The sequence below is a fragment of the Bufo bufo genome, chromosome 6 (genome assembly GCF_905171765.1).
Source record: "Bufo bufo chromosome 6, aBufBuf1.1, whole genome shotgun sequence".
Lineage (NCBI taxonomy): Eukaryota > Metazoa > Chordata > Amphibia > Anura > Bufonidae > Bufo > Bufo bufo.
Genome location: NC_053394.1, coordinates 49,228,263 through 49,254,176, shown reverse-complemented (window position 1 = coordinate 49,254,176; position 25,914 = coordinate 49,228,263). Strand labels below are relative to the sequence as shown.

Here is a 25,914-nt window from a genome sequence, read left to right as displayed (position 1 = left end):
CGGGCCCGCGCTCTGGAAATGCGGATGCGGACAGCACACTGTGTGCTGTACGCATCCATTCCTGCCCCATAGAGAATGAATGGGTCTGCACCCGTTCCGGTGCGGACACATACTACGGTGATTTGCAGCGCTGGGGTCCTAGGTTCGAATCCAGCCAAGGACAACATCTGGAGTTTGTACGTTCTCCCTGTGTTTTCGGGGGTTTCCTCCTGAACTCCAAAGACAATTGGGAGCTTAGATTGTGAGCCCCATTAAGCGCACAAAACCTTCCTTCTTATGGAGGTACATCCCAAACCACTGGACCCCTGAAGCAGACATAACACCTGCACAGTTGGGTTACATGCACACGGCCTTTTGGTCCGCATCCGAGCCGCAGTTTTGGCGTCTCGGATGCAGACCCATTCCGCATCTGTGGCTCTGTTCCATGGACCGCAAAAAAAAATATAACATGTCCTATTCTTGTACGCGCTTTGCGGACAAGAATAGGCAGTTATATTAAAGGCTGTCCGTGCCGTTCCGCAAATTGTGGAACACAGACGGACGCCACCTGTGTTTTGCGGACCGCAAAACGGACAACGGTCGTGTGCAAATAGCCTTACATGTGCTCACCCATTCCTCCCTTCGGAAGGTGCAATTAAAAAAAGGAATCATATTGATTAACGCAAGAGAATAAGGCTGCAAACATACATGACCTCCGGGACCTCCGCCGATCCGCTGTCAGCGCCGCGGTCTTATTGTATAGCGGCTATGCTTGATATGACGCCCATCCCCATTCACTTTAAGGTGGCTGAGCAGTGCCTAGGCCATGTGACCAATGAACAGGACATCACATGGCTTAGGGTAAGTTGCGAAAAGGATGCAGCGCTACTGCGAGCTTCGGCGCATTCTCAAAAAGCTGACTGGCTGAGGTCTATGGGAGTTGGGTCCTCACAGATCAGATACCGATGATCTATCCTGGGATTCTCGGAAAGCCCCTTTGATGTATGGATCTATACTAAGATGCCCATAACCTAGAAGGGGTCCAATACTGTACCTCGCAAGCCTCAATTTTTTTTTTTTTTACAGGGGCACGCTGCGGTTTCTCCCCATTTATACAATATCAGATCCTACTGGGCTAGAATCGGGCCGGGTTTCATTGTATTTTTGACGGTAAGACGACGACTTCGGAAGATGCTATTCTGGTAAAAACCACCAGTGTGAACACAGCATTATTCTTCCCACGTAGAAGAGGTTTCTACTTGAACACTGCTTTCGGAAATGGTTTCTTAACTGAGAAATGCTATAACCCTTTGACCCAATAAACAAAAAAACAAACAAACAAACAAACAACGTGCTATAGAAATACAGATGACTGCAGCTATGTAGGACGTCATACAGGCTTCAGGGCCCTCGGCTCATAAGCCTCATGTCAAAAGCTTCAAAACAGCAAAAATGTGCAACTCCGTGCCATAGCCCCGAGCGTGGGAGTCTGCATGGCGTACAACACTAATCCATTACAAAGTATCAGGGGAGAATGCACGCAGGTCACCCGCACATCCCGTAGGATTTACATGCAGATTTCATCCTTTGGGCTGCACTTCAATCTATGCTGCGGATCAATTTTCTGGATGTAGTTTACAGCATGTTGATGACCTATCTGAAGGATGGGTCAGCAATATCAGACCAATGGAGATTCAACTCCTGGAATCCCCGGCTATCAGCTGTTTGAAGAGGCCCGAGGTGCTCCGAGGAGCGTGGCGGCCTACTCACGGCTTACCAAGAACAGCGCCGTACATTGTATAGTGGCTGTGCTTGGTATTGCAGCCCAGCCCCGGTCACTTGAATAGGGCTGAGCTGTAGAAAGGTCACGTGACTGACAGATGTGATGTCACTGGCCAAACAAGTGCAGACCCCCCAACTGATCTGATATTGATTCTGAATTCCAAGAAGCCCTTTAAAATCTCATCCACCTCGCTGGTACGGTAAAATGGGGTGGATTTTTCTGACCCGATTAGAAATCTTCCGGTTCCCTGTTGATGCCACCCATGCCGCTCCCAAACAGGACGGCCACCTCTACAGCAGAAAAAGAGATGTCACCCTCAACCCAATACTCCTTCCAGGGTTTCTGGAGAGGGAAGCACCACACAAGATCACAAGTCCCCTGTAGAAGAGTTGTCAGGGGTTGTCAAAGAGCCAAGTGACTCTAGTAACCCTTGAACGCCTCCCCAAAGATGAACTTTGTAATACACCCGCCATGATATTTTGGCTCAGGTTCTCCATCGCTCCGCTTAGGGCTCTTTCACACCTGCGTTCTTTTCTTCCGGCATAGAGTTCCGTCGTCGGGGCTCTATGCCGGAAGAATCCTGATCAGTTTTATCCTAATGCATTCTGAATGGAGAGAAATCCGTTCAGGATGCATCAGGATGTCTTCAGTTCCGGAACGGAACGTTTTGTGGCCGGAGAAAATACCGCAGCATGCTGCGCTTTTTGCTCCGGCCAAAAATCCGGAACACTTGCCGCAAGGCCGGATCCGGAATTAATGCCCATTGAAAGGCATTGATCCGGATCCGGCCTTAAGCTAAACGTCGTTTCGGCGCATTGCCGCATCCGACGTTTAGCTTTTTCTGAATGGTTACCATGGCTGCCAGGACTTTAGCGTCCCGGCAGCCATGGTAAAGTGTAGCGGGGAGCGGGGGAGCAGTATACTTACCGTCCGTGCGGCTCCCCGGGCGCTCCAGAGTGACGTCAGGGCGCCCCAAGCGCATGGATCACATGATTGCATGGATCACGTCATCCATGCGCATGGGGCGCTCTGACGTCACTCTGGAGCGCCCCGGGAGCCGCACGGACTGTAAGTATACTGCTCCCCCGCTCCTACTATGGCAACCAGGACTTTAATAGCGTCCTGGGTGCCATAGTAACACTGAAAGCATTTTGAAGACGGTTCCGTCTTCAAATGCTTTCAGTACACTTGCGTTTTTCCGGATCCGGCGTGTAATTCCGGCAAGTGGAGTGCACGCCGGATCCGGACAACGCAAGTGTGAAAGAGGCCTTAGAGACAAACATCATGAGGTCAAGTGACTGCAGACGTGGCGATGAATTTTCCTCAACCACTTTAAAAGGGGTTATCCGGTATGTAAAAGATAACCATCAGATCGGTGGGGGTCCTACCGCTGGGAGACCCACCGATCACGAGGGCCCCGTGGCCCCTTTGCTGCTCCCCTGAAATGACCGATGCGAGTTCTGGAGATAAGCGAGCGCTGTACTCATCGATCTCCCATAGAAATGAATATAATGGCCGAGCACATGTGCGACCGGCCTCTCCGGTCATTTCAGTGGCCCAACAGGGGGCCTCCAGAGGGTACAATGCCCCCTTTCTTGTGACTGGTAGAGGTCCTACCTAGCGGTAGGACCCCCACCGATCTGATAGTTATCCCTAGAGATGAGCAAACTTGTGTTTTCAAGTGCGGCGTACAAGGTTCGGGTTATCTAAGAATTCCGTTATGGATTCCGCTACCTCAGACCATAACTTATGATCCGTGGTAGCGGAATCCATAACTGAATTCTTAGTTTACAAAATTTTGTAAATATCTGCCATATAAAAAGCATCTCTGGCCATTACGCAAAGAGCACCTGGTAGGGTAGATCCTGCTGATGAAAACAATACCCGTCTTGTGAAAATCGGTTACAAAATGACTTATAATCTTTATGTAGAGGAGGACATCAGTGCACAAGGGGCGGGGCTTAGCTCCACAGCTTTCCAGCGATGGCCACACCCCTTGATGCACTGCACCGCTCATTTGCAGAAAGAATAAAAGTCCCATTTCCTTGGGAACGCAGCAACCAATATCCACAAGACAAGTACCATTTTTATCAGCAGGATCAACCCTACCCGGCAGAATGCCTTGTTTAATAGGGCTCATCCTGCTGATAGGTGCTCTTTAAATATGCAGAAGAAGTGGTAGTATAACCTGTAAGGCTACATGCACACGAACGTTGTTTGTTTCAGTGTCTGTTCCGTTTTTTGTTTTTTTTGCGGATAGGATGCGGACCCATTCATTTCAATGGGTCTGCAAAAAATGTGGACAGCACACCGCCGTACATGGTAAAAAAAAAAAAAAAAAAATAGAACATGTCATCCGTCTTTTTTTTGCGGTCGTGTGCATGTAGCCCAACTGTGACGCGTGTATACCCGAGAGATTTCCAAAAACGAACATTTCCAAGAGAAAATGGTCTCTCTATCGGAATGGTCACAAGGACACTTGGCGTCTCTGCAGCGTGGTCGACGTGTTTCTATGTACACAAACAGCGGGAGGCTTTCCATAGGAGTACCTTGGCAACGCGGGAGCGGCTGCACAGCACGCCGCTATGTAAACACTACCTGGTGTCCTCACAGTAAGTGCAGGCTCCCATTCAGACACCTCAGCAAAAAAACAAAAATGCAGGCAAAGCTATTACAGTCCAACCTCAGGGCCCGTTCACACAGCAGAATCGGACTCCTGCCGCGTGGTCTCTGCAGTTCATGATAGGTTATCAGTATCTGATCGGTGTGGTCCAACACCTGGGAGCCCCGCTGATCAGCCATTTGAGAAGGCACCAGAGCTCACAGTAGCGTCACGGCCTTCTCTCGGCCACGTGATATCACGGTAATCGTCCACGTGGCCTAGGAGCAGCTCAGTCCCACAGAAGTGAATGGGGCTGAGCGCGATACCAAGCACTGCCACTATACAATGAATGGCGCTGAGCTTGGCGAGCCGAGAGAAGGTTACAGCGCTCACAGGAGCACCGCTGCCTTCTCAAACAGCTGATCAGTGGGGGTCCCGGGTGTCGGACCCCCACCGATCCTATCCTGAGGATTCACTGGATTTGAATGGAATCCAACACAGAATACACAAAATTAGAGGCCTTCAGAGGTACTGACGAGGAATCACAGACCTCTACGGCAGCCCCCATACTGCTCTGTACAAAACCCATAATACTGCCATGTGCATATACCCTTAGGCCACATGATAACGGTGCCCCATATGGCGGCACACAGAATGCCGTTGTAGGATGCCTCCAAGAGGAAGCCATTATGGGAGAATACCTCTAATACTGAATGCCACATGGCAAAAAATAAATATAAAAAACATTTCTCTTCTCAAATCTGTGAGAAAAACAAACAAAAAAAAAAAAAACAGAAAAACCCAACTTCATATGATTAGAGGAGCAGACTAGGCAGGGGCCGCAGTGCTGGATATGAAAGTCACCATTGTTAGACGCATACGTTTTTGTTTTTTTTACATTTTTCCTGGCTTTTTTGCTGTAAAAACGCCAGCTCCAGGTGTTAGCCAAAGGTCTATGGGAAATATGACACACAGGACACAAGTGGTTTTTTTTTTATTTCTGGTGCTTTTGTTCATTAGGTGGCTCTTTCTTGGCTTTTTTTTTCCCCTATAGAGAAGATGTCAAAAAAATCACTGGGGGTCATTCATTAAGACTCATTTTTTTGGCTATCCTACTACCTTTTAGCCAGCGATGCTGCCGGAAAATGCGCCTAATTTATGACAGGATGGGCGCCTCGTCATAAGTTAGGCGCATCTTTGGTTGTCCGTGCCCCTGCTGAAAAATGTACGCCAGCCTCCATAGTTTTTCGGCAACTTTTACACCTTTTCCGAGCACAAAATTTGTAAATTTGCCAGGGCCAGAGTCCCAGCGGCACCTCCTTCCACTCTCTGCAACAAATACTGTCCCACAGGCGTTCAAAAAAAGTCGCAAAAAAAGGGGTCATGTGACAATTTTATGCCAAAAATGGAAAAACCACAAAAAATGTGGTGAAAAATGTGGGTGACCAAAAAGAAAAAGCATGCGGTTAATTTTTAGCATTACAGTGGTACAAAAAAGGTGCAAATTTGTGTCTGGACCCTTAAAGGTGTTCTCCAACATTTAAAGGGAACCTGTCACCGGGATTTTGTGTATAGAGCTGAGGACATGGGTTGCTAGATGGCCGCTAGCACATCTGCAATACCCAGTCCCCATAGCTCTGTGTGCTTTTATTGTGTAAAAGAAAGCGATTTGATACATATGCAAATTAACCTGAGAGGAGTCCTGTATGTGAGATGAGTCAGGGACAGGACTCATCTCGGGTTAATTTGCATATGTATCAAATCGGTTTTATTACACAATAAAAGCACACAGAGCTATGGGGACTGGGTATTGCGGATGTGCTAGCGGCCTTCTAGCAAACCATGTCCTCAGCTCTATACACAAAATCCCGGTGACAGGTTCCCTTTAAAAACTTTTTTTTAAAATAATTAGAAAGCAGGGGACTGTTAATTTTCATCGGAACGGCGGGGGACTGAGCAGCTGGACATTTGGGGTGTATGCACATGGCAGGGTCCTTAGCAAGGGGTACAATCTGCACTGAAAATTCCCACAAAAATTGATATTCTGCTGATTTCAAATTTTGATTTCCACATGGAAAATGTCTGCACCGTGTACAGCAGATTTTGAAAATCTCATCTACCTAGCTGGTGCTTTTTATGCACGGTGTGCATGTGGCCTTACAAAAAGAGGGTGATTTTTTTCCCCTTTGTTTTATAGAGCTACCCTCTGGCACGTTTAGAAAAAACGTTTAGAAAAAAAAAAAAAAGAGTTGGAAATCCCCTTTAACTCCAAGACACACAACTGTTCTAGCCCCGAAGACTATTACATTTATCGCATGTACATTGGCATTTTCCAGAATTAATGAGAACAACTTTAATCCACAATCAGCAATAATCTGGTTGTTAAACGCATTTTACCCCGGGCAATTATGATTCCGATCACTTGGAAACACATGAATCCCAACCATAACCTGCTCCCTTTCGTCCCGATCTGATATCCTCAAATTGTGCAATTTCATCCAGTTCTCTGGTAGCTAAGCGCGGGGTTCCCAAGTACACCCTAGTGAAGGGAGTCCCTGGTGAAACAGACAAAACCTCCCGGGACCACTTCAGAATATGGATTCTACCGGAGGTCACCCCAAACTGGTCAAGCTGCTTCAGACAACCATTAATTATAATAAAATGGGGCTTCAAGATGAAAGCAGAACCTAGGTACTGCAAAATTATGAGATCCGGATGGTGTGCATGAGGGTCAGATATATAGACTGTTGTAGGTCAGGGCCATCTAGAAAACAGGAAAGATTGGCCAAAATGATGTCCTGATCTGTGTAACAGCAGGAGACGTGTCACAAGGAGCCTTCACCAGCAATGACGGGTAAAAGGAGCAAGTCACCACCTTAATGAAAACCTGAACAATGGCCTATAATTACTTCTTGGAAATTTCCAGAAATTCACAATCTGACATGGATCACGGTGACATGACAGACAGGTTAATTAGCACGCCAAGCTGTCTAATTAACACATATATAGCCTTCATTAAGTGGGACCCTCCCAGTCACCAGTAAAGTGGGGAAGCAGAGGATGGCTTGAAGGCACTGACAAAAACAAAAAAAAACACACATGAAAACTACAAAAAAAAAAAAAATGTTCTCTTTAAAAAGTGTGTGTGTGTATATATATACACACACACACACACACACACACATATATACATACACACACTATTGAGAGTTAAAAAGGTGACGGATAAAACATTTTTAAAAAACACAAACAAAAACATATCAGAAAACCAAACAGGAGTGTGATGCCAGCCTTAGGCCTCCGTGTACCCACAGACTGTATGGCGGCACATGGAGTGTCTACGTATCGCTGCGGATTAGCTTCGGGTGTAGAGAATAGCTCCGTAATACGATATACAATGGAACACTGCACGATCTGTTCTTCTCGCAGGTTCAGGAGGCCTATCATGACGGCTCACAAACTGCACAGCAAGAAGCAGCCAATACAAGCTCAGCGCTTCTACTTGGTCAACAAGACAGAGATAGGAATTCACTTCTAGGACGCACAGGGGCAGGTTTATTACAGAGCACCCGTCAGCAGAATCAGTCCTATTATACAAGCTACACTCTGCCTGGTAGGGAGGATCTTGCTGATTAAAATTAAAACCGTCTTGTGAAAATGGGCTGAGGCGTCCCCCAAGAAAGAGACTTTTTATTCCTCACGTAAATGGGCTTAACCCTCTGTGCACCTCAGCTTTCCAATGATGGCCACGCCCCTTGGTACACTGTAGGGCTAATTTGCATAAAGAATAAAAGACTATGCTGTGCTTGGTAAGCTGAGAGACGGCCACGGCGCTGCTGTGAGCGCCAGTACCTTCTCAAACAGCGGATCAGCGGGGGTCCCGGGTGTCTGACCCCCACCGATCAGATATGGATTACCTATCCAGGTCATTGGTATAAAAATCTCACATTCACATTCGGCGCAGGCGCGGTGAGGGAAAGACGCTCGCAGACTGCCAGCTTCCTCGCCGCGCCTGCGCAAGATTTCACCAGAGCACAGGGCTGGCAGACGGAGGCGAGCGCTGTCTGGCCCTGTCAATCAGGACTTGGAGGGAGGCGAAAAAGTTGGGAGAACGGAGCCTCTAAAAGCAGGAACAACGCCTCCCCCCCCCCCCCCCCCCCCGGCTCCTAGAGGCTAATTAGCATATTATAAAAAAGTTAGATTTCTGGCGTAACGGGGGCATAGATAAAAGTAGGAATAGGCTAGTTAGGTTTAGCTGACATAAGCACATCGCTAATGTCAGCTAGCTTAATAGGGTTAATTCTGGTGACAGAAACCCTTTAATTCAACTGAGAGATATGGCCAGCACTGGAAAGCTGAGGTGCGCCAAGGGGCTAAGCCCCACCCCCCAGGGCACTGAGGTCCTAATTTGCATAAAGAAAAAAAAGAAACACCACAACAGATTTTCACAAGAGGGGTATAATTTTAATCAAGGGCTAAATGCCTGGTTTACTAAGACTGATCCTTAATTTTTTCATTTTCCCATCGCTCGCATGCGGCGCCCTTCACTATACACGGCTTCTTCTATACGACCCACGTTATTGCTAAATGCTTCACATTCTGTCATGCCCCTGAAAATTCTGCCTACGTATTCACAAAACTATTCAAACCTTTTCACGGAGCGCTTTGAAAAATTGTGGTAAAAGGCATGTTGCAACGCTCTAGATTTATTCAGAAGTAAGGAAATCTTCGATTTCCTGAATCACCAAAAATAGAGACGACGCATTAGAAAAATAAGTAAGCGTCCCCTGCAGGAACGACAGAACTGAAGGGCCTTTACCTAGCGAGAAACACATTACTATCGGGCTCACTTACTTGCCATGGAAGTTACGTTTCGCACTGCATTAAGAGTTCCCTAATTTCTGGCGTCAGGTGACTAGTAGCCTTGGCCGCTTCTGTAATAGCTTTACGGTAGACTCCTTTCTTCTTCCGGTTGAACCTCAGTTTGAAAAATTCCGCGAAAGAAGAGAGTTTTGAAACCGATAAACTAGAGGTCGTAGGAGAACCAAACCATGAGACCGTAGCCTCTTGCCAAGAAGGATCACCGTTTTCCTTTTGGTTCACATTAATACTTAGAATACGTGCAGGCCACCATGGAAAGCCGTGAACTTTCCCCCACACGATATCGCCTACTGAAATAGTCTTTCCTTCGACAGTGATACAATTGGACACACTTTTAGAATGCAGTCTAACCGTTAGCGGTGGCACAGTCTTTTGCTCATCTTTGGAAGAGGACACAGAAATATCGTCGCCTGGCATATCACAAAAATCCATCCTGTTTAACTCCAGGAAAGAAGAAGATTTCGACTCCTCCAAACTGTCGTTACTACACAAGGATGCACTCGAAGAATCAGCTTTTCTTTTGCGGTAGTTGCCAAGCAGATTTAAGTTATGTTCTTCCTGGTTGTGTGGAAATCCTTTAAAGTCATCATCTTCTCCCGAGCTTCCCAAGGAGACATCATGATAGCTTCTTTCTGCTGCATCATCCATATAAAAAGCAGAAGAATCCGTTCCAGATTCCCTGCTGTTCTGAAGCACATTTATCTCATCGATTAGCTCGGATTTATAGATTGAAACGCTTTGTCCGTCACTAATCCTTTGGGGCTTTAGTCTAATTTTGGGCGGTGGAACATCTACGTTGGAATGCAATGGCTTAATTAACTTTAACTTTGGAATGGAAGCCATCTGACTGTTCGTTGATCTGTCCATCAGACGTTTAGGAGTTTGACAGCTGTCTACATCCTTCGACATGTCATGGTCCCCACTTCCATTTTCTTGAGTTTTATTTGGACAAAAAGGTTCAACAGAACCATGTACACGGGAAGGAATCTTCACCACTTCCCCTTTACCTTGTGGTGTACTATAGGAGATTTTAATGACTGGACTTCTGTGCACCAAGTCTTTAGTGGGGCTCTTATGGACCAAGTCTCTAGAGGCACTGTTCTCCTCCCTCCTCTCCTTCTCCATTTTCTTCTCTTCAGGATCCGACTCCACCTTATGAGGCTCCTTATCCTCGCCTTGAAGCCTCCTACTACTTCTTAGGTTCTGTTTATCCTTAGGAGTCTCCTCTGAATTTAATGTGTTTTTGCATTTCTCACAAAGGACCTGCCTAGGCCGTAGCCTTATCGTACTCATTATGAGCCGCCCGGGGTCCCTGTTCCTCGACATCCGTCTTTTTGTCCTTTTCATGTTGCGAGGTGGAGGCTGAGCTACCCACTGATTGTATGAGTGTCTCAACCATAGCGGAGGGGGAAAAGGAGCACCTTCAAAGTAAGGAGGATAAGATGGCGCAGTCCCAGGAGGTGGAAGGAGTGGAGGAACTTGATCAGTGTTACTTGTTACAGGGAGACCAGTGTCTTGCTTAGGCGTTTCAGATAAAGGGTGCAAAAAATTGGCATCTCCGAGAATACTGTTACACGAACTATTGCACGGTGGGTCGTCATTTTTTGGAACGGAAGCTGGTGGCACACAGAACAATCCGGACCTAGTGGAGCAAACAAAAAAACAGTGTGATTTGCTGAGGTAGACAAGTTCTGAAGGACATATTTTTATTAGTGGACATACTTTACTATAGCCTTGTGCAAACTAGCAGGTTACTGTGGTATTTAAAGGGAGCAAGTTGCATGAAGGCGACTCATGCAGAACACCAGGGCTTGTTTATAGTTACACTTCCAGGTAATAGGAGAAAAGGGCTTTTTTTTTTTCTTTCCCTCTTACAAAAAGTTGACCGTGCAAACAATGCGACCTGATCAAACCATCGGGGCCTTTTGTCTTACTTGACATGTATATTATAGAAGTCACAGTTTAACTGCAAACTACACCCACAGGCAAGGACCTCGTAGAGCTCATTCACACAGCATTTTGGAGACTTTTTACAGGCATTTTTCTGTTATATTTTGTACATGTTTTTTTTTTCTTTCTTGTTAGAAATCCTTTAGAGATTCTGTCCACAGGAAAAGCGGAAAAGTGCACTGCATTTACAAAAAAAAAAAAAGGGGGGGGGGGGGGCACAGATCCCCAAAAGTAAAGATGAGCAAATCCATTCATCTCATCAGATTTCTACACCTGAGAAGCCAAAGCTAAACTCACTCCTGGTGCCACTTGATTGTCAGTGCCAGCCCTGACAATCTTGCGCCTGCGCTGACACGCCTAGGAGCGGCACAAGCACTGAGGCTCTGCTCCCGCTACTTCAGCAGTGACTGTGCAATCACTGCCAGACATCCGGGTAGTGGCGCATGAACAGTCACTGCTCGGAGAATAGGCACAGGCGTGAGATTGTCAGAGCCTATTAACGCATTCAATTCGGTGCAGAAAATCTGCAGCATAAGGGGCTCATGCCCACGGGTGTACTTGCTCAGTGGCAGTATCACGGATGTGGGCCACTTGACTTGAATGGGTCTGCATCTGCCAGACCCAATCGAGGATGGGGCGTCACCTATGTTTTTACAGTGCTGAGACACGGATCGGAAGCCCACAGAAGAACTACGAAGCACTTTCGTGGGCTTCTGATCAGTGTCTCCGCAACGCAAAAAGATAGAACATGTTCTATCTTTGGCCGTATGTTGCAGATTGCAGAGCCATTAAAGTTAACGGGTCCACATCTGCATGCGCAGGGCACACGGCCAGGGGCCATGAATTGCAGACCCGAATTTGCAGTTTGCAGCACTTGGCAAATACACTCGTGGGCATGAGCCCTAATACAGCAGCGGATACGTTTCAAAATCTCATCTATGGGTGCGGAACCTTTGTGCGCTGAAAGCCTTCCCACTGTTTGCGGGGATTTTCAGTGTAGATTTCACTCTTTGCAACACAAAGGGTGAGATCTGGGGCAAATCTTTATCGAAATCAGCAGAATTTTGTGCAGATTTGGTGCGTAAATTCAGCAAAAAAACAAAAATCTGCACAGAAAACCCACATAACTACACTGCAGTGTGCATATACCTGTAGGCTACTTTCAAATCTGCGTTTTTTGCTGGATCCGGCAGAGGATCGGCAAAAACGCATCCGTTCAATAATATAACCGTCTGCGTCCGTTGAGAATGGATCTGGTTGTATTCTCTCCATTGTAAGTCTATGGGGGCTGGATCCTTTTTTTTGTGTCCGAGTCAATGGATACAGATCAAGACGGATCCGGCATGAAACACAATGTAAGTCATTAGTGCCGATCCGTCTTGATCTGTATCCATTGACGCGGCTTGCGGCAGTTGTGTGTCCGGCATGGGAGCACAACAAAATGGATCGGAACGCGTTCTAGTGCACTGCGTTCCAGTTTGTTCAGTTTTGTCCCCATTGACAATGAATCTGCAGGATCTCAAAACCGGAAAGGAAAAAAGCAGATGCCTTAAATCGCAAAGGAAAACTCCTGGAAAAATGCAGCAAAAAACGCTGTGTGTGAATCCAGCCATATGTCACCCACTGACGGCACGTTGAGTAAACAGAGGGAAGGACAGCAGATCTTCTGAAAGCAGCCTGCACCCCTCCCCCGCGTCACCGTGCAAGGCTTACATTCATTAAAGCTGATTATACCCAAGGCCTCACCAGCTGCTTTTTTTGATCTTCCCCTGTCCGGGCGGCCTCTATATAGATGCAATACCTACCCCAAGGTCTACGCCCCGTGTCTGTGTGACATGAAGAAGTAGCAAAAAACAAACCCAGAAGACGTCTGACATCTGCCTATTGTGCGGACAGCTCCTCATACCCTATAAGGCCACGTATAACACTCCGATCCAAAGACTGGGAAATCTGGGAGAAAGGAGCATTTATCTGCGCTGCCTTATATAGCACAGCGCCATCGGATCCTTCCAACAACCCCCCCGGGAAATAATGCACATTTCTATTATCTAAAGCACTTACTATTGTACAAGTACAATCTCCGTGCGATTCTAATGTCCTTGTCCCCATTTTATTGGAAAATAGGAGAAGTTTATTCACAAACAAATGGTCGGGGGATGGTCAGTTGTCTATCAATGGGTGATCTGCTCCACACCACTCCTTGCCCTTATCTGTAGAAGGGGACAAATGACTATCCCCTATCCGCATGCTCTATTAGGGCACATGGACAATAAGGGCGTGCCCCTACCTGCATGCTCTATTAGGGCACATGGACAATAAGGGCGTGCCCCTATCCACATGATCTATTAGGGCACATGGACAATAAGGGCGTGCCCCTATCCACATGATCTATTAGGGCACATGGACAATAAGGGCGTGCCCCTATCCACATGATCTATTAGGGCACATGGACGACATAGGGGTGCCATTTTCCACAGGCTTTATTTGGGCACATGGATGACACGGAGGGTGGTCGTTTCCATGCCCTCTACTGAGGAATACAGATGACATGGAGGGTGCCCCTATCCATATGCTCTATTAGGGCACATGGACAACATGGGGGGGGGGGGCTGACCCTTTCCACACACACTATTAGGGTACATGGACGATATGGAGCGGCCCTTTCCACATGCTCCATTAGTACACATGGAAGAAATGGAGGGTGGCTGTTTCCATGCACTCTATTGGGACATACGGATCACACGGGGGGGTGCCCCTTGCTAAGTGTTATATTACGTTACATGGATGACATGGCCAAGTGGCGCCAAAGGTGTCCGATTGGAGCTTTCAGGTCTATGGGGGAGCACAAGAACATAGTCGCCCTCCCAGGTCATAAAATGTATGAGGAAGGGGAACAACATTAATAAACTCAGGGATCCTGCTGCCTATAAAGAGAATTGTCAAAATAATCCAACGTCGGCCGTACACATTAGATGAAGGTCGGTAGAAGCCGCTGGTCGTCTAATGTGTATGGAGGGCAGATATCGGGGTAAAGCAGGATCGCCCCATTGAATTGCAACATGCCCAATCCTTTTGCCATAAAGGGAGATGTGCTGCCGCCAGAGGTATCCGGCAACAACTTACTGCCCTCACTCTACCTACAACACATGCATGCGAGGCCTAGCCCAACAAGTATGTGTATCGGGGGGCGTGCCCATCAAGTATGTGTATCGGGGGGCGTGCCCATCAAGTATGTGTATCGGGGGGCGTGCCCAATGAGTTTGTGTGTGTATGGGGTGGGGGGGTCGCGTAGAATCTCCACTGATGGCAGATTGTGGGTTCAGATATGGATTGGGCTAGTTGGATTTCAAATGCCCGATTCTTTTGTTCTCGGGGAGAGGAGTCCGTCCGTCTTCTTACGTAAAACCCATCCATGCCCGACCAGCACACAGCCTGTACGACAGCATATGGAGGCTGAACGTCTCCGTGCCAGTGTGCATGAGGCCCTAGGGAAAGGACCAGCATCCTGCACAGTCATTCTGAAGCCGGAGGCATTAAAAATGGATTCCTTCTCATCTCCTTGGTCTAGGTTCAGTGGCCATAGATCACAGGAACGTTCAAGAATCGCCGATTAACTGTAAAGGGGGGGGTAAATGAAACTGTACAAAAGAAAAATGGCCGCCCGTGCTTCATGACAGTCCTCCAAGGACATGGGGGGTGAGGGCATATTTATCTAAACTGGTGTAAAAGGAAAACTGGCTTAGTTGCCCATAGCAACCAATCAGATTCCACCTTTCATTTTTCAGCGCTCCTTTGGAAAATGAAAGGTGGAACCTGATTGGTTGCTGTGGGCAACTAAGCCAGTTTTCCTTTACACCAGTTTCCCCATTGTGCCCATTTATCATCTGGTCACCTGTAATGGGGGGATCAGACTGAGTTCTTGAGGGGGGTGGGGAATTTATCATAGAGCAGTGTTTTATGCCGGTCCGGTCTACTATATCCCCTGCGCTGTTGGAGAATGCGCCTAATTTACGACAAGGCACAGGATGTGCGCCTAGATTTAGATCTAAGTCACCTAGGAGTGAGCGTGGATTTCAGTCTTCTTTTAAATAAATAAAAAAACTGGCGTAAAAGAAAATAAATGTGTGGGGTCCACTGGTCACACCCCCTCCCCTTTATAGGAAAATTGCAAGGGTGGCGCAGAAGAGGTTAAAAAAAAAAGGTTTGCAACTTTTTTTTACACCAGAAAACGAATCAATTCCCCACTTTTTGCTTGGATTTTAGTGCAGATTCCTCCTCTCAATAGTTTTCCCATTGCCGTTTATGCGACGGCGGTTTATTTACGCAATTTTTCCACAGTCATAAAAAGGACACGCCCTTTCTTGGCAGAAACTTTGGCGGGTGACTGCTCGCCACCCTGAAGGGGCTAAAGTCACAAAGCAGATCCGCCGCATTCAAACTGAAAAACCGCAGCTGTGTATTTGGCGCAGCAGTTTTAGTCGCGGAATCTGTGCCAAAATCCGGGAAGAAAACACTGTGTGAACTCGCCCTGAGAGACCTCTGCCGTTATCATCATGAACACGTAGCTAGAGAACAGATCTACAGCAAGGAGTAAGCGGCCTCCGGCTGTTGTGAAACTACAACTCCCAGCATGCTCCATTCACTTCTGTGGGAGTCCGGAAGACAGTTGAACAACTGTGCATGCTGGGAGCTGTAGTTTCAGAAAGGTTACTGACCCCCTGATCTACAGTAAGATAAGATTTCGGCCATTTTGAGGTGTCACACAACAGAGGTGGATCCAGTAAGGAGGAGAAGCCTCAGACCTCCCTTTAGATTTCTGCAGCCCTGGGGCGTCTTCACACGTGACAGATACGCGTCCGGTGGAAGATTCGCAGCGTTGTACAGCATTTTTAAGAAATCTCATCCAAGTCAGCCGTCAGTACGGATCTCCACCGCAGTTGTCACCCTTTACATGGCGAAACCTGCAGCCGACCTTTCCGCCATATTTACATCCCATGTACAGTAGCAGCAAAGTCTATAAAAGAGTTAAATCTCCTCCACGCGCTGTATTAAAAAACGGTGGAGATCCGCAGCGTACGCCTCACCTCTGTGCCGCAGGTCAGATTTCTTAACATTTCATCCGCACCATAATCCACGACGCATCCGCCACGTCTGAACGTACCCTTTGAGGGGTGGCTCACCCCCGGGGACCATTTCTACAGACCACCCAGCGTGGCCGGACCCGCGCTGGTAATCATACTTACCTGATCCCCAACCATAGGTTTCGGCTCCATCGCTGCAGTTCCCGGATCTCCCCGCGTCGACATGCGGTTTAATGCTGGGTCACATGACCGCTGACGCCAATAACTGGAGTGTCACCCGTTCAGCACTTAGCCCAGCGTCACGATGCATGGGTGACACGCTGCCAACCGGACGTTGATGTGGGAACACCAGGGACCTGAAGAGACGGAGCCAGAACCCGGCGGTGGGGGCGATAGCGCATGTTGATGGCATGGAATCTGCTTCTATAAAAACACGGACTCCCGGGTCGGACAATTTTGTTGGTGCGATCATTCCTATGAATGAACGATCCCATGGACGACTGATCGGCTGCAATGTGGCCGATCATTATCTCATAGGTACGGTCAGCTTTAGGGGCAGGGGGGGCGAATAACCCCTAGAAAGTGGTTTGGTTTAACCACGTCCTTGCCACCAGTGTATTCTCAGCATCAACCAACACACAGCCATGCGGCAAACACATTACGGCTCTACAGCGCAGAATCGACACCGTAACACCGCGCTGGTGAACAGAGATTTACAAGAGCCCATTCACACACAGATCTTCGTGGAATTGTCCCAGCCGCAACTGTAGCGAATGGCCCCCGCCGCAACAATGGGGGCAAATCACTGCCCCTCTGAGACCTAGAGGAGTCCTTGGGACGTCCTTTTAAAGCTGTAACTGGGAAAGCTGGATGAAGACCAGTATGGCAGTGGTGGGGGATCAGCTGTCCAGGACTGGGAGGACAACCTCTTGTGGAGCTGTGATGGCAGCCATGTTGGCTCTCACCCATCTTTCCAAGGATCAGACAGAACTATGTAAGAACTTGATAGAAGTGGACAGCCCCTGGTCAGGAGACGCGCCGGGTGCTAGGGACGCGTGCAGACGGTGCGGCAGTGTACTCACTTCTTGCTGCAGTCCAGCAGGACGCCGGTATAGCTCCTGTCCCCGCAGCTCAGAGTCACCACCAGGGTGTCATTCACCACCTGCTCCAGCAGGACCGGTACCAGGGAGCCGACCCGCAGCTCCTGCCCGTCCTCGGCCTCCATGCTTCCGGATGCCAGCTCTGGCCCTCCCTCGCTCCGAGGGCCCGCCGAGTGCACAGCGCCCCCTGCCCTCTCCCGTCTGACCTCCACCGCCTCCGCCGCTGCTCTGGGATTGCGATGACGACACAACCGGGCTTCCCCGCCCCCCTCCTGTTCCTCCTTCCCACCGGCTATTGTGACGTCACGCTGGTGCCTGCAGGCATTGTGACGTCACGGCGAGGGGGAATCCTGTGCCGTGTGATGCGCTTCGTCGTTTTCACTGCCGCGTGGCTTCCATTTACAATGCGATTTCTTTGTAGGGTGAGCTTTACCACACAGAAAAACCGCATGCGATTAGAGCACTATTTGTAGGCAATTATGGAAATGACGCAGTTAAAAAAAAATGCAATAGCTTGTGGTCCAGTGTGAACTGGCAGCGAGATGATGTCCTCCCCTTCTTGCTTGTGTTTTCTGCTGTAGTTCACACAGAGGTTTTTTTTAAAAAAAACGCTTTCAATTCATCTCCATTGATTTCAGTGGAAGGAACCACTTGTTCATTCCTATGGGGCTTTTTTTCTTCCTTTTTTTTTTGTTTTCACCTGCAGTTTTTAAAAACTACGTCCAGAAAAGAATGAAGCGTCCTGTCCGTTCATGACGCAGTTTCCACCTGAAATCCGCGTCCAGACGTCTCATAGACGTTTTTTGTGGACCGTATGCGGAACCATTCATTTCAATGTGTCTGCAAAAAAAAACTGAAGTTACCCCGTGTGCATTCCGTTTCCGTATGTCCGTTCCGCAAAAAAATAGAACATGTCCTATTATTGTCCGCATAACGGACAAGGACAGGACTGTTCTATTAGGGGAGCGGCTGTTCTGTTCCTCAAAATACGGAATGCACACAGACGTCATCTGTATTTTTTGCGGATCCGTTTTTTGCGGGCCGCAAAATACATACAGTCGTGTCCATGAGCCCTTAAATCTGTATTTTTTACGGATCCGTTAAAACAATGCCCGTCCTCGTCCGCAAGAATAGGACATGTTCTATTTTTTTTTGCAGAACGGATTTACGGATACGCAATGCACATGTTATGTCGTTTCCGTTTTTTTTTTTGTGGCCCCATTGAAATGAATGGTTCCACATATGGGCTGCAAAAAAAAAAAAAAAATGGAATGGGCACGGGCAAAAAATACGCTGGTGTGCAAGAGCCCTAAAAGCAACATGCACGCGGTGCGGATTTGTGGGCAGAAAATGCACATAAAAGCAGCATCAAAAAAGGCACAACCCCCCCCCCCCCCATCTATAAAAAGCTGCTGTTTATGTTAATGACTCCATTGAAGCCCGTGGGGAAAAGCCCCCCCTACAGCAGGTGCGGAGTCTCCGCATCGCGTGCAGACCCCCGAGGGAGCTCTCACATGTCACACACCGGCTTTTAATGGCGTTTTTAGCACCTGGCGTTTTTTCTTCATAGGATTGTGCTTTTTGGGTCTGTGGCCTTTTTTTTTATATTTATTTTTTATGCTGACGCTTTAGATGTTTTGTCTGGTGCTTTGACATCGTAGAGGGTAGATGGCAGTGAAAAAAAACACCATAAGGGCTGATGCACACGACCGTAAGGGCTCTGTCCCCGTATTGCGGACTTTTGTCGAGCAGAGGCACGGATCGGAAGCCCGCGGAAGCACTCCGGGTCCGTGCCTTCTTTTGCCGTATGTTGCCGGTTGCGGACCCATTCAAGTCAACAGGTCCACATCCGCGCCACGGAATGCCCACGGCCGGTGCCCGTACATTGCGGACCGCCATTTGCCTTACGCTCGTCTGCATGAGCCCTAAGGCCGGGTTCACATGATCGTTTTGTTTAACGTTCTTCTGATCCGTCAGAGGAAGAGAAAAAAATAAACGGATCATGTATTTTGGGCATCCATGGTGCTCATCTTCCATCCATTTTTGTCAGTTCCGTTACAGATCCGTTATTTTAGACAGGAGGGACAGTTCTCCGCAGGACTTTTTCACCCGTCTAAAATAACGGATCTCTGACAGATCTGACAAGAATGGATGCAAGATGAGCACCATGGATGCTCAAAATACAGGATCCGTTTTTTTCCCCTCTTCTTCTGACTGATCAGAAGAGCGGAAAAGAAAACGGTGATGTGAAACTGTCCTAAGACCGGCTGCACATGAGTGCTTGTGAATGCACATAAGATCCGCAGTGTGGATTTATGTGCGTTTCTGCAGCATATCCGCACCAAAATCCGCAATGTCTAACAGCAGGTTTTTGCCGCAGATCTCACCTTTCCATTGAAAAGGGTGAAATCCGCAGTTAAAACTGCCAACTAGTGTTGAGCGAGCATGCCCGGCCAAACAGCAGTATGGCTCGAGCATCGCTATTCTCGGCACTTCGCAGTGTTCGGCCGAGTACTGCGTATGCTCGAGCGCGATCGAACACAATAAAAATCAATGGGAGACCCGAGCATTAAACCAGGCACCCCCTGCTCTGAAGAGGGAACGGTGTCTGGTTCACAGAAAAAGGTTAGAAATTGATGGAAACACCAGTGAAATGGTTCGGGAACAGCATAGAGAGGATGTCTGGATGCATCTTAGACTCCTATTACCTACAATAGACAACCACACAAAGGCTATGTGCCAAAAACCGGGTATGTGCAAACCAACAATCTATCCATGAGACAGATACAGTCTGCACACCTCACAATGGCAGCCTTGTGCGCTATGAGACATTCAAAACCAGCTCTCATCTGACTGAGAGCCAATAAGCCTCAAAGTTGCTTCATACCTGTTGGATGGCTTGGGTGGACCTGCGCACCTAGATCATTATCATAAGGGTGACAAAAAGTTTTGTCATGTAAACTCACTTGCATAAACATGGGCATATGGGAAAGACATTTGCGATTACAATATTCGCGATCTACACTACTCATGATTAGCGCCGTCTATTGGATTCATAGTCTTGTCATAAGACTATGAAACCAGTAACATATAAAGCATTATCAATCCTTACATAAAGACGCACTACCATGAGACTACACGACAATAAATCCACATGAACTCCGAAATGAGACACTGTACACCTCCGGGAATACCTATAATAAAAGAAAACTTTTAAACCACATCACCTGTATAGAGACTGTATCTGTCTCATGGATAGATTGATGGCTTGCACATACACAGTTTTTGGCATACAGCCTTTGTGTGGTTGTCTATTGTATGTCGTAGATAATAGGAGTCCAAGATGCATCCAGACATCCTCCCCATGCTACTTCCAAACAATTTCTGTGGTGTTTGTATCAATTTCTAACCTTTTTCGGTAAACCAGACACCCTCCCCTCTTCAGAGCAGGGGGCGCCTGGTTTAATGCTTGGGTTCTCCCATTGTGCTCGGGTGCTCAATGTGTTCGGCGGACCGCAAAATACATACGGTCGTGTGCAAGAGGCCTTAGGCTGCGGTTTTTCCGCATGGGAATCCACATATTGGGAAATGTGTGCAGGTCGCCTAAGAGTGGCTGCTCACGGGGCAGATTTAGGTGCTGAAAATAAGCATGAAATCTGCACCAAAACCGCATAAAAAAAAAGCGTATAATCGGCATTGTGTACGGGTAGCCTAAGGCCAGCTGCACACGTTGCAGTATATGTGCGTTTTTTCCTCGCGGATTCTCGTGAGGAAGAACCGCAGCGTAATACAGTACCAGCAAAGTGTCTGAGATTACACTTATCTCATATACACTTTGCAGATTTTTTCCTTGCAGAAATTGACGCGCTGTGCGGATTTCAATATAAATAGCTTGTCAATTATGTTTGCGGTTTTAGCTGCGAATTTCAGCCTTTTCAATGCAGCAAAACCGCACCAAAATCCGCAATTAGACATAGATATGCAGCAGAAACGCACATAAATCGGCATGGGAATTAGTTCGGATCTTATGTGCGCTCACATAAGGCCACCTGCGCACTTAGCGGTTTATCCGCAGTGTAATACGGTACCAGCAAAGTGCATGAGATTAGAAAAACCTCATGTACACTACGTTTTTTTTTACGCATTTTTATCTGCAGCATGTCAACCAGGGCACTTTCACACGAGTGCTGGTGAAAGCGCATAAGATCCGCACAAATTTCCTTGCTGATTTCTGTGCGTTTCTGCGCCATATCCTCACCAAAATCCGCAATTTCTGACGGATTTGATGGAGTTTTGCCGCACATCTCACCCTTCATTGGAAAACATGGAAAACACGGCTAAAACCGCAAACATAATTGTCAAGCTGCGGATTTGGAAATCTGCACGGCAGGTCAATTTCCGCACACAAAAAATCCGCAGTGTACATGACATTTGTGTAATCTCATACACTTTGCTGGTACTGTGTTACGCTGCGGTTTTTCCACGCGGGAATCCGAGCAGAAAAAAACGCACTTAATCCGCAACATGTGCAGGTGGCTTTATGTTTGCCGTTTTAGCTGCAAAACAGCATCAAATCCGGACCAAGAATCGCTATTAGAAATGGCATATATACTGCAGAAACGCACATAACTCCATACGGAAATTTATGCGGATCTTATGTGCGTCTACCTGCAGTTGCGTGCAGGTGGCTATAGGCCCCTATCACAGCTTTCCGCGCAGGTGCGATGCGTGACATGAACGCATTGTACCCGCACTGAATCCTGACCCGTTCATTTTAATGGGTCTGTGCACATGAGCGTTTTTTTTCACGGATCAGTTCTGCGTTGTGTGAGAATCGCAGCATGTTCTATATTCTGCGTTTTTCACGCAGCCCTGGCCCCATAGAAGTGAATGGGGCTTCAGTGAAAAACGCATCGCATCCGCAAGCAAGTCCGGGTGCAATGCGTTTTTCATTGATGGTTGCTAAGAGATGTTGTTTGTAAACCTTCAGTGAAAAATGCATCAAAACGCATTGCACCCGCGCGGAAAAAACTGAACGCAATCGGAGACAAAACTAACGAAACTTTCTTGCAAAATGGTGCGAGTTTCACTGAACGCATCCAATTCATATCGTTCGTGGGAATGGGGCCTTATGGTGCTTACACATACAAATTTTGCCTTATGTTGAAAAAAAAAAACTAAAATATATATGAATAAAAAAACAAGCCACAAAAACACTTAAAACTCAATGAAAAATGCATAAAATTTAAGCAAAAAAAAAAAATTCAAAAAGCTGTGTGAATAAACCCTCAGTGTTATATATATATCTCACGTCGCATGTGATACCGTGGCTGTGTATAAATCACGTGAACACTCGAGAAGGCATTGCATGTGACACGGCAGCCTGTGATTGTTTCCTGTGGGGAGGGGTGTAGCTGGATTTTGAATTGATCACCAGTAGATGCGATCAGCTGGAATGATTGATGACTTTGCGACATTTTGTAGCGCGACGGATTGATTTTAATTACTGGACTACAGCTACAGTCCAAATAAATGTATTCAGATGAATGCAATTGTTTGGACGGCAGCTGTCACTCAATAGTTAAAATCAATCAGTCGCACTACAAAGTGTCGCAGTGTAGCCCAGGCCTAAGGCCTCGTTCACATTTCTGTTTTTCACTGATGTGTGCTGTCTGGATTTTCCACGGACAGCACACGTATCCATTTATTTCCATGTGTCTGTTCACACACTGCGAGGCACTTCTACTAAGACCGGCTTTTTTCGCCAGTCTTAGTTTCCACCCTTGCGCCGCCGTAAGATTAATCCAATTCATGATTAGGCGCATCTGTGGCAGTCGTTGCGCCTAGTGTAAAAACGAAGCCAGCGCCTGACGTAAAAACTAAGCCAGCGTCTGGTGTAAAAACTAAGCCAGCGTCTGGTGTAAAAACTAAGCCAGCGTCTGGTGTAAAAACTAAGCCAGCGCCTGGGTCCCTAATGCATGGGCACCGTCCGTGGTTCCGGCAGAAAGGATCAGTATCAGTCCTTCCTTTATATTTCATATTCCCTTCCAAACCACTTCTGGCTTTGGCTGAAAAATATGCATCAAAAACTGCCACAAAAACCTATGTGTGACCCCACCTTAAAGCAATGTACACAAATGTGATCTGACATTTATGTGATGTTTCAGAAATGGGCGAGAGAGGATTTGTGTGTGTTATAGGGTTAGCGCTGTATTCGGGTTTGTCAGAAGACTGCTGTAATTACATTTGATGAATCTTTCTCATTATGTTGTAAATAGTCAGTGGCGGTCTTTACCACCATCCAAAATACAGAATTATGTACAGGCGAGGCACTCAGCGCCACAACCAGGGCCTCAGGCGAGATGCAGGTTCACCATTCACACTCATAGACCTCAGGCTCTTCGATACTGGTCCAAATCGCTTCTACCTGAAATGAAAGCGCTCCAATTGGCCTGAAATGTTTTGTATGACACCGTGAGGTCTCCTAGGACTCATATTTTTCTCTCTTGTGTCACACTTTTAACATTTTAATTAATTTTTTTCTCTCTTTTCTCCTCTTCCCTCTCCCTCTGTCTTCTCCTCCCCTCTCTCTCTCTCCTTTCTTCTCCCTTTATCGCTCCTCCCTTCTCCCTTTCTCTCTCTTCTCCTCCCCCTCTCTCTTCTCTCACTTTCTCCTTTTTCTCTCTTTTACTCCTCTCCTAACTCTCTCTTCTCCTCTCCCTTTTTCTCTCCTCTCTCTTTTTTCTCTCTTCTCCTCGTCTCTCTCCTCTCCCCAAATCTCTCTCTCTTCTCCTCTCTCTTTCTCTCTCTTCTCCTCTCTCTTTCTCTCTCTTCTCCTCTCTCTTTCTCTCTCTTCTCCTCTCTCTCTCTTCTCCTCTCTCTCTCTCTTCTCTCTTTCTCTCTCTTCTCCTCTCTCTTTCTCTCTCTTCTCCTCTCTCTTTCTCTCTCTTCTCCTCTCTCTCTTCTCCTCTCTCTCTCTTCTCTCTTTCTCTCTCTTCTCCTCTCTCTTTCTCTCTCTTCTCCTCTCTCTTTCTCTCTCTTCTCCTCTCTCTCTCTCTCTTCTCCTCTCTCTCTCTCTTCTCCTCTCTCTTTCTCTCTCTTCTCCTCTCTCTTTCTCTCTCTTCTCCTCTCTCTTTCTCTCTCTTCTCCTCTCTCTTTCTCTCTCTTCTCCTCTCTCTCTTCTCCTCTCTCTTTCTCTCTCTTCTCCTCTCTCTTTCTCTCTCTTCTCCTCTCTCTCTCTTTCTCTCTCTCCTCTCCTCCATGCGCCAGGTGCATGGAGGCCTATGGATTTCCTGGTGCATATGCCGAACATGGAGAAAAAACGAGAATGGATCCTAATATTTCTATTATAAAGCAGGAAGGAGATAGCACAAGAGCATTGTCTCGAGAATAGGTGATAGATACAGCCCAGCTTTGTGTTGTCCTCACCCTCCCTGCCCAGTCACCTTTCCTCAACACCCAGAGCAGGGACGTAACCAGAAAAGGCTGGGATCCATAGCAAGCTTTTGAATTACCCCCCCGGCCACTTACTTTTATCAGTTCCAAGTAAAAGTGAAATGGGTATTCCACTGGATAGGGGATAAACTTCTAGATCGGTAGAGGTCCAAGCACTGGAGCAGCCACTGATCACCAGGAGCCTCATTCCCCCATTTGAGCACCACATCTCCTGGCACTTGAGCTTATTTCACTGTCTATGTGCCAAACACAGAGCTTGGCTATCTTCGTCAGTCCAATGGACCGTGTGCATATTTGACCGCCGCTCCATTCAAATGGGGACTGGAGGACATGGAAACCCTGCTCCGGTGAATGGTGGGGACATTCCCTCACTGCTGTCCGCTGCCTAGGCCGCTCTTCAACAGAAACTGAGGCCGGGGCCGCCCTGAGACTGCGCACCCCGTAGTGGCTGCTATGGTGGTCCTACCGTACAGCAGTTGTGCGAACCTATGGTACGCGTGCCAGAGTGGGCACTCAGAGACCTCTCTGTGGGGGCGCGCAGCTCTGTGTGAGTCGTCACCTGTGCACTATTACTAATAAGTAATAAATTAGTACAGCCTTGCCACCACCCCCCCCTTTCTGCTTGTGTTAAAAAAATAAATTACTTAAACTCACCTCATCCATTTGATTGCGCCACGTGGAACACTCGCTGCTCACTGGATGTGCTCCAGCGTGATGACGTTTCACTGCATTTCGCAGCAGGACGTGTGAAACGTCATCACGCTGGAGCACAGGTCTTGTCCTGCACATACACTGAGCAGCAAGTGTTCACCACAGCGCAATCAAATGAATGAGGTGAGTTTAATTTTTTTTCATTTTTTTTTTGTGGGGAAGGGGGCATTAAAAATACTGTGGCCTCTAATAAGGGAATTATTAATACTGGGGGCCACTACTGGGGCATTATTAATACTGGGGGCCACTACTGGGGCATTATTAATACTGGGGGCCACTACTAGGGCATTATTAATACTGGGGGCCACTAACAGGGACCTGATTAATACTGCACGCCACTACTAGGGCATTATTAATACTGAGGGCCACTAC

General features: G+C 47.4%; 1 protein-coding gene across 1 annotated transcript in view; it reads right to left on the bottom strand.

Moving 5' to 3' along the window:
- The window catches only part of PWWP2B (PWWP domain containing 2B), a 43,797-nt gene extending 26,212 nt beyond the window's left edge, over nt 1–17,585 (bottom strand). Inside the window, exons 1-2 of the mRNA XM_040436824.1 lie at nt 17,359–17,585; nt 9,219–10,887 (exon numbers count right to left, since the gene is read on the bottom strand). Coding sequence (XP_040292758.1) covers nt 9,231–10,887; nt 17,359–17,501 — 1,800 coding nt within the window. The 5' untranslated portion in view covers nt 17,502–17,585 and the 3' untranslated portion in view covers nt 9,219–9,230. The remainder of the gene's footprint in view (nt 1–9,218; nt 10,888–17,358) is intronic.
- Between the last annotated feature and the right edge of the window lie 8,329 nt (nt 17,586–25,914).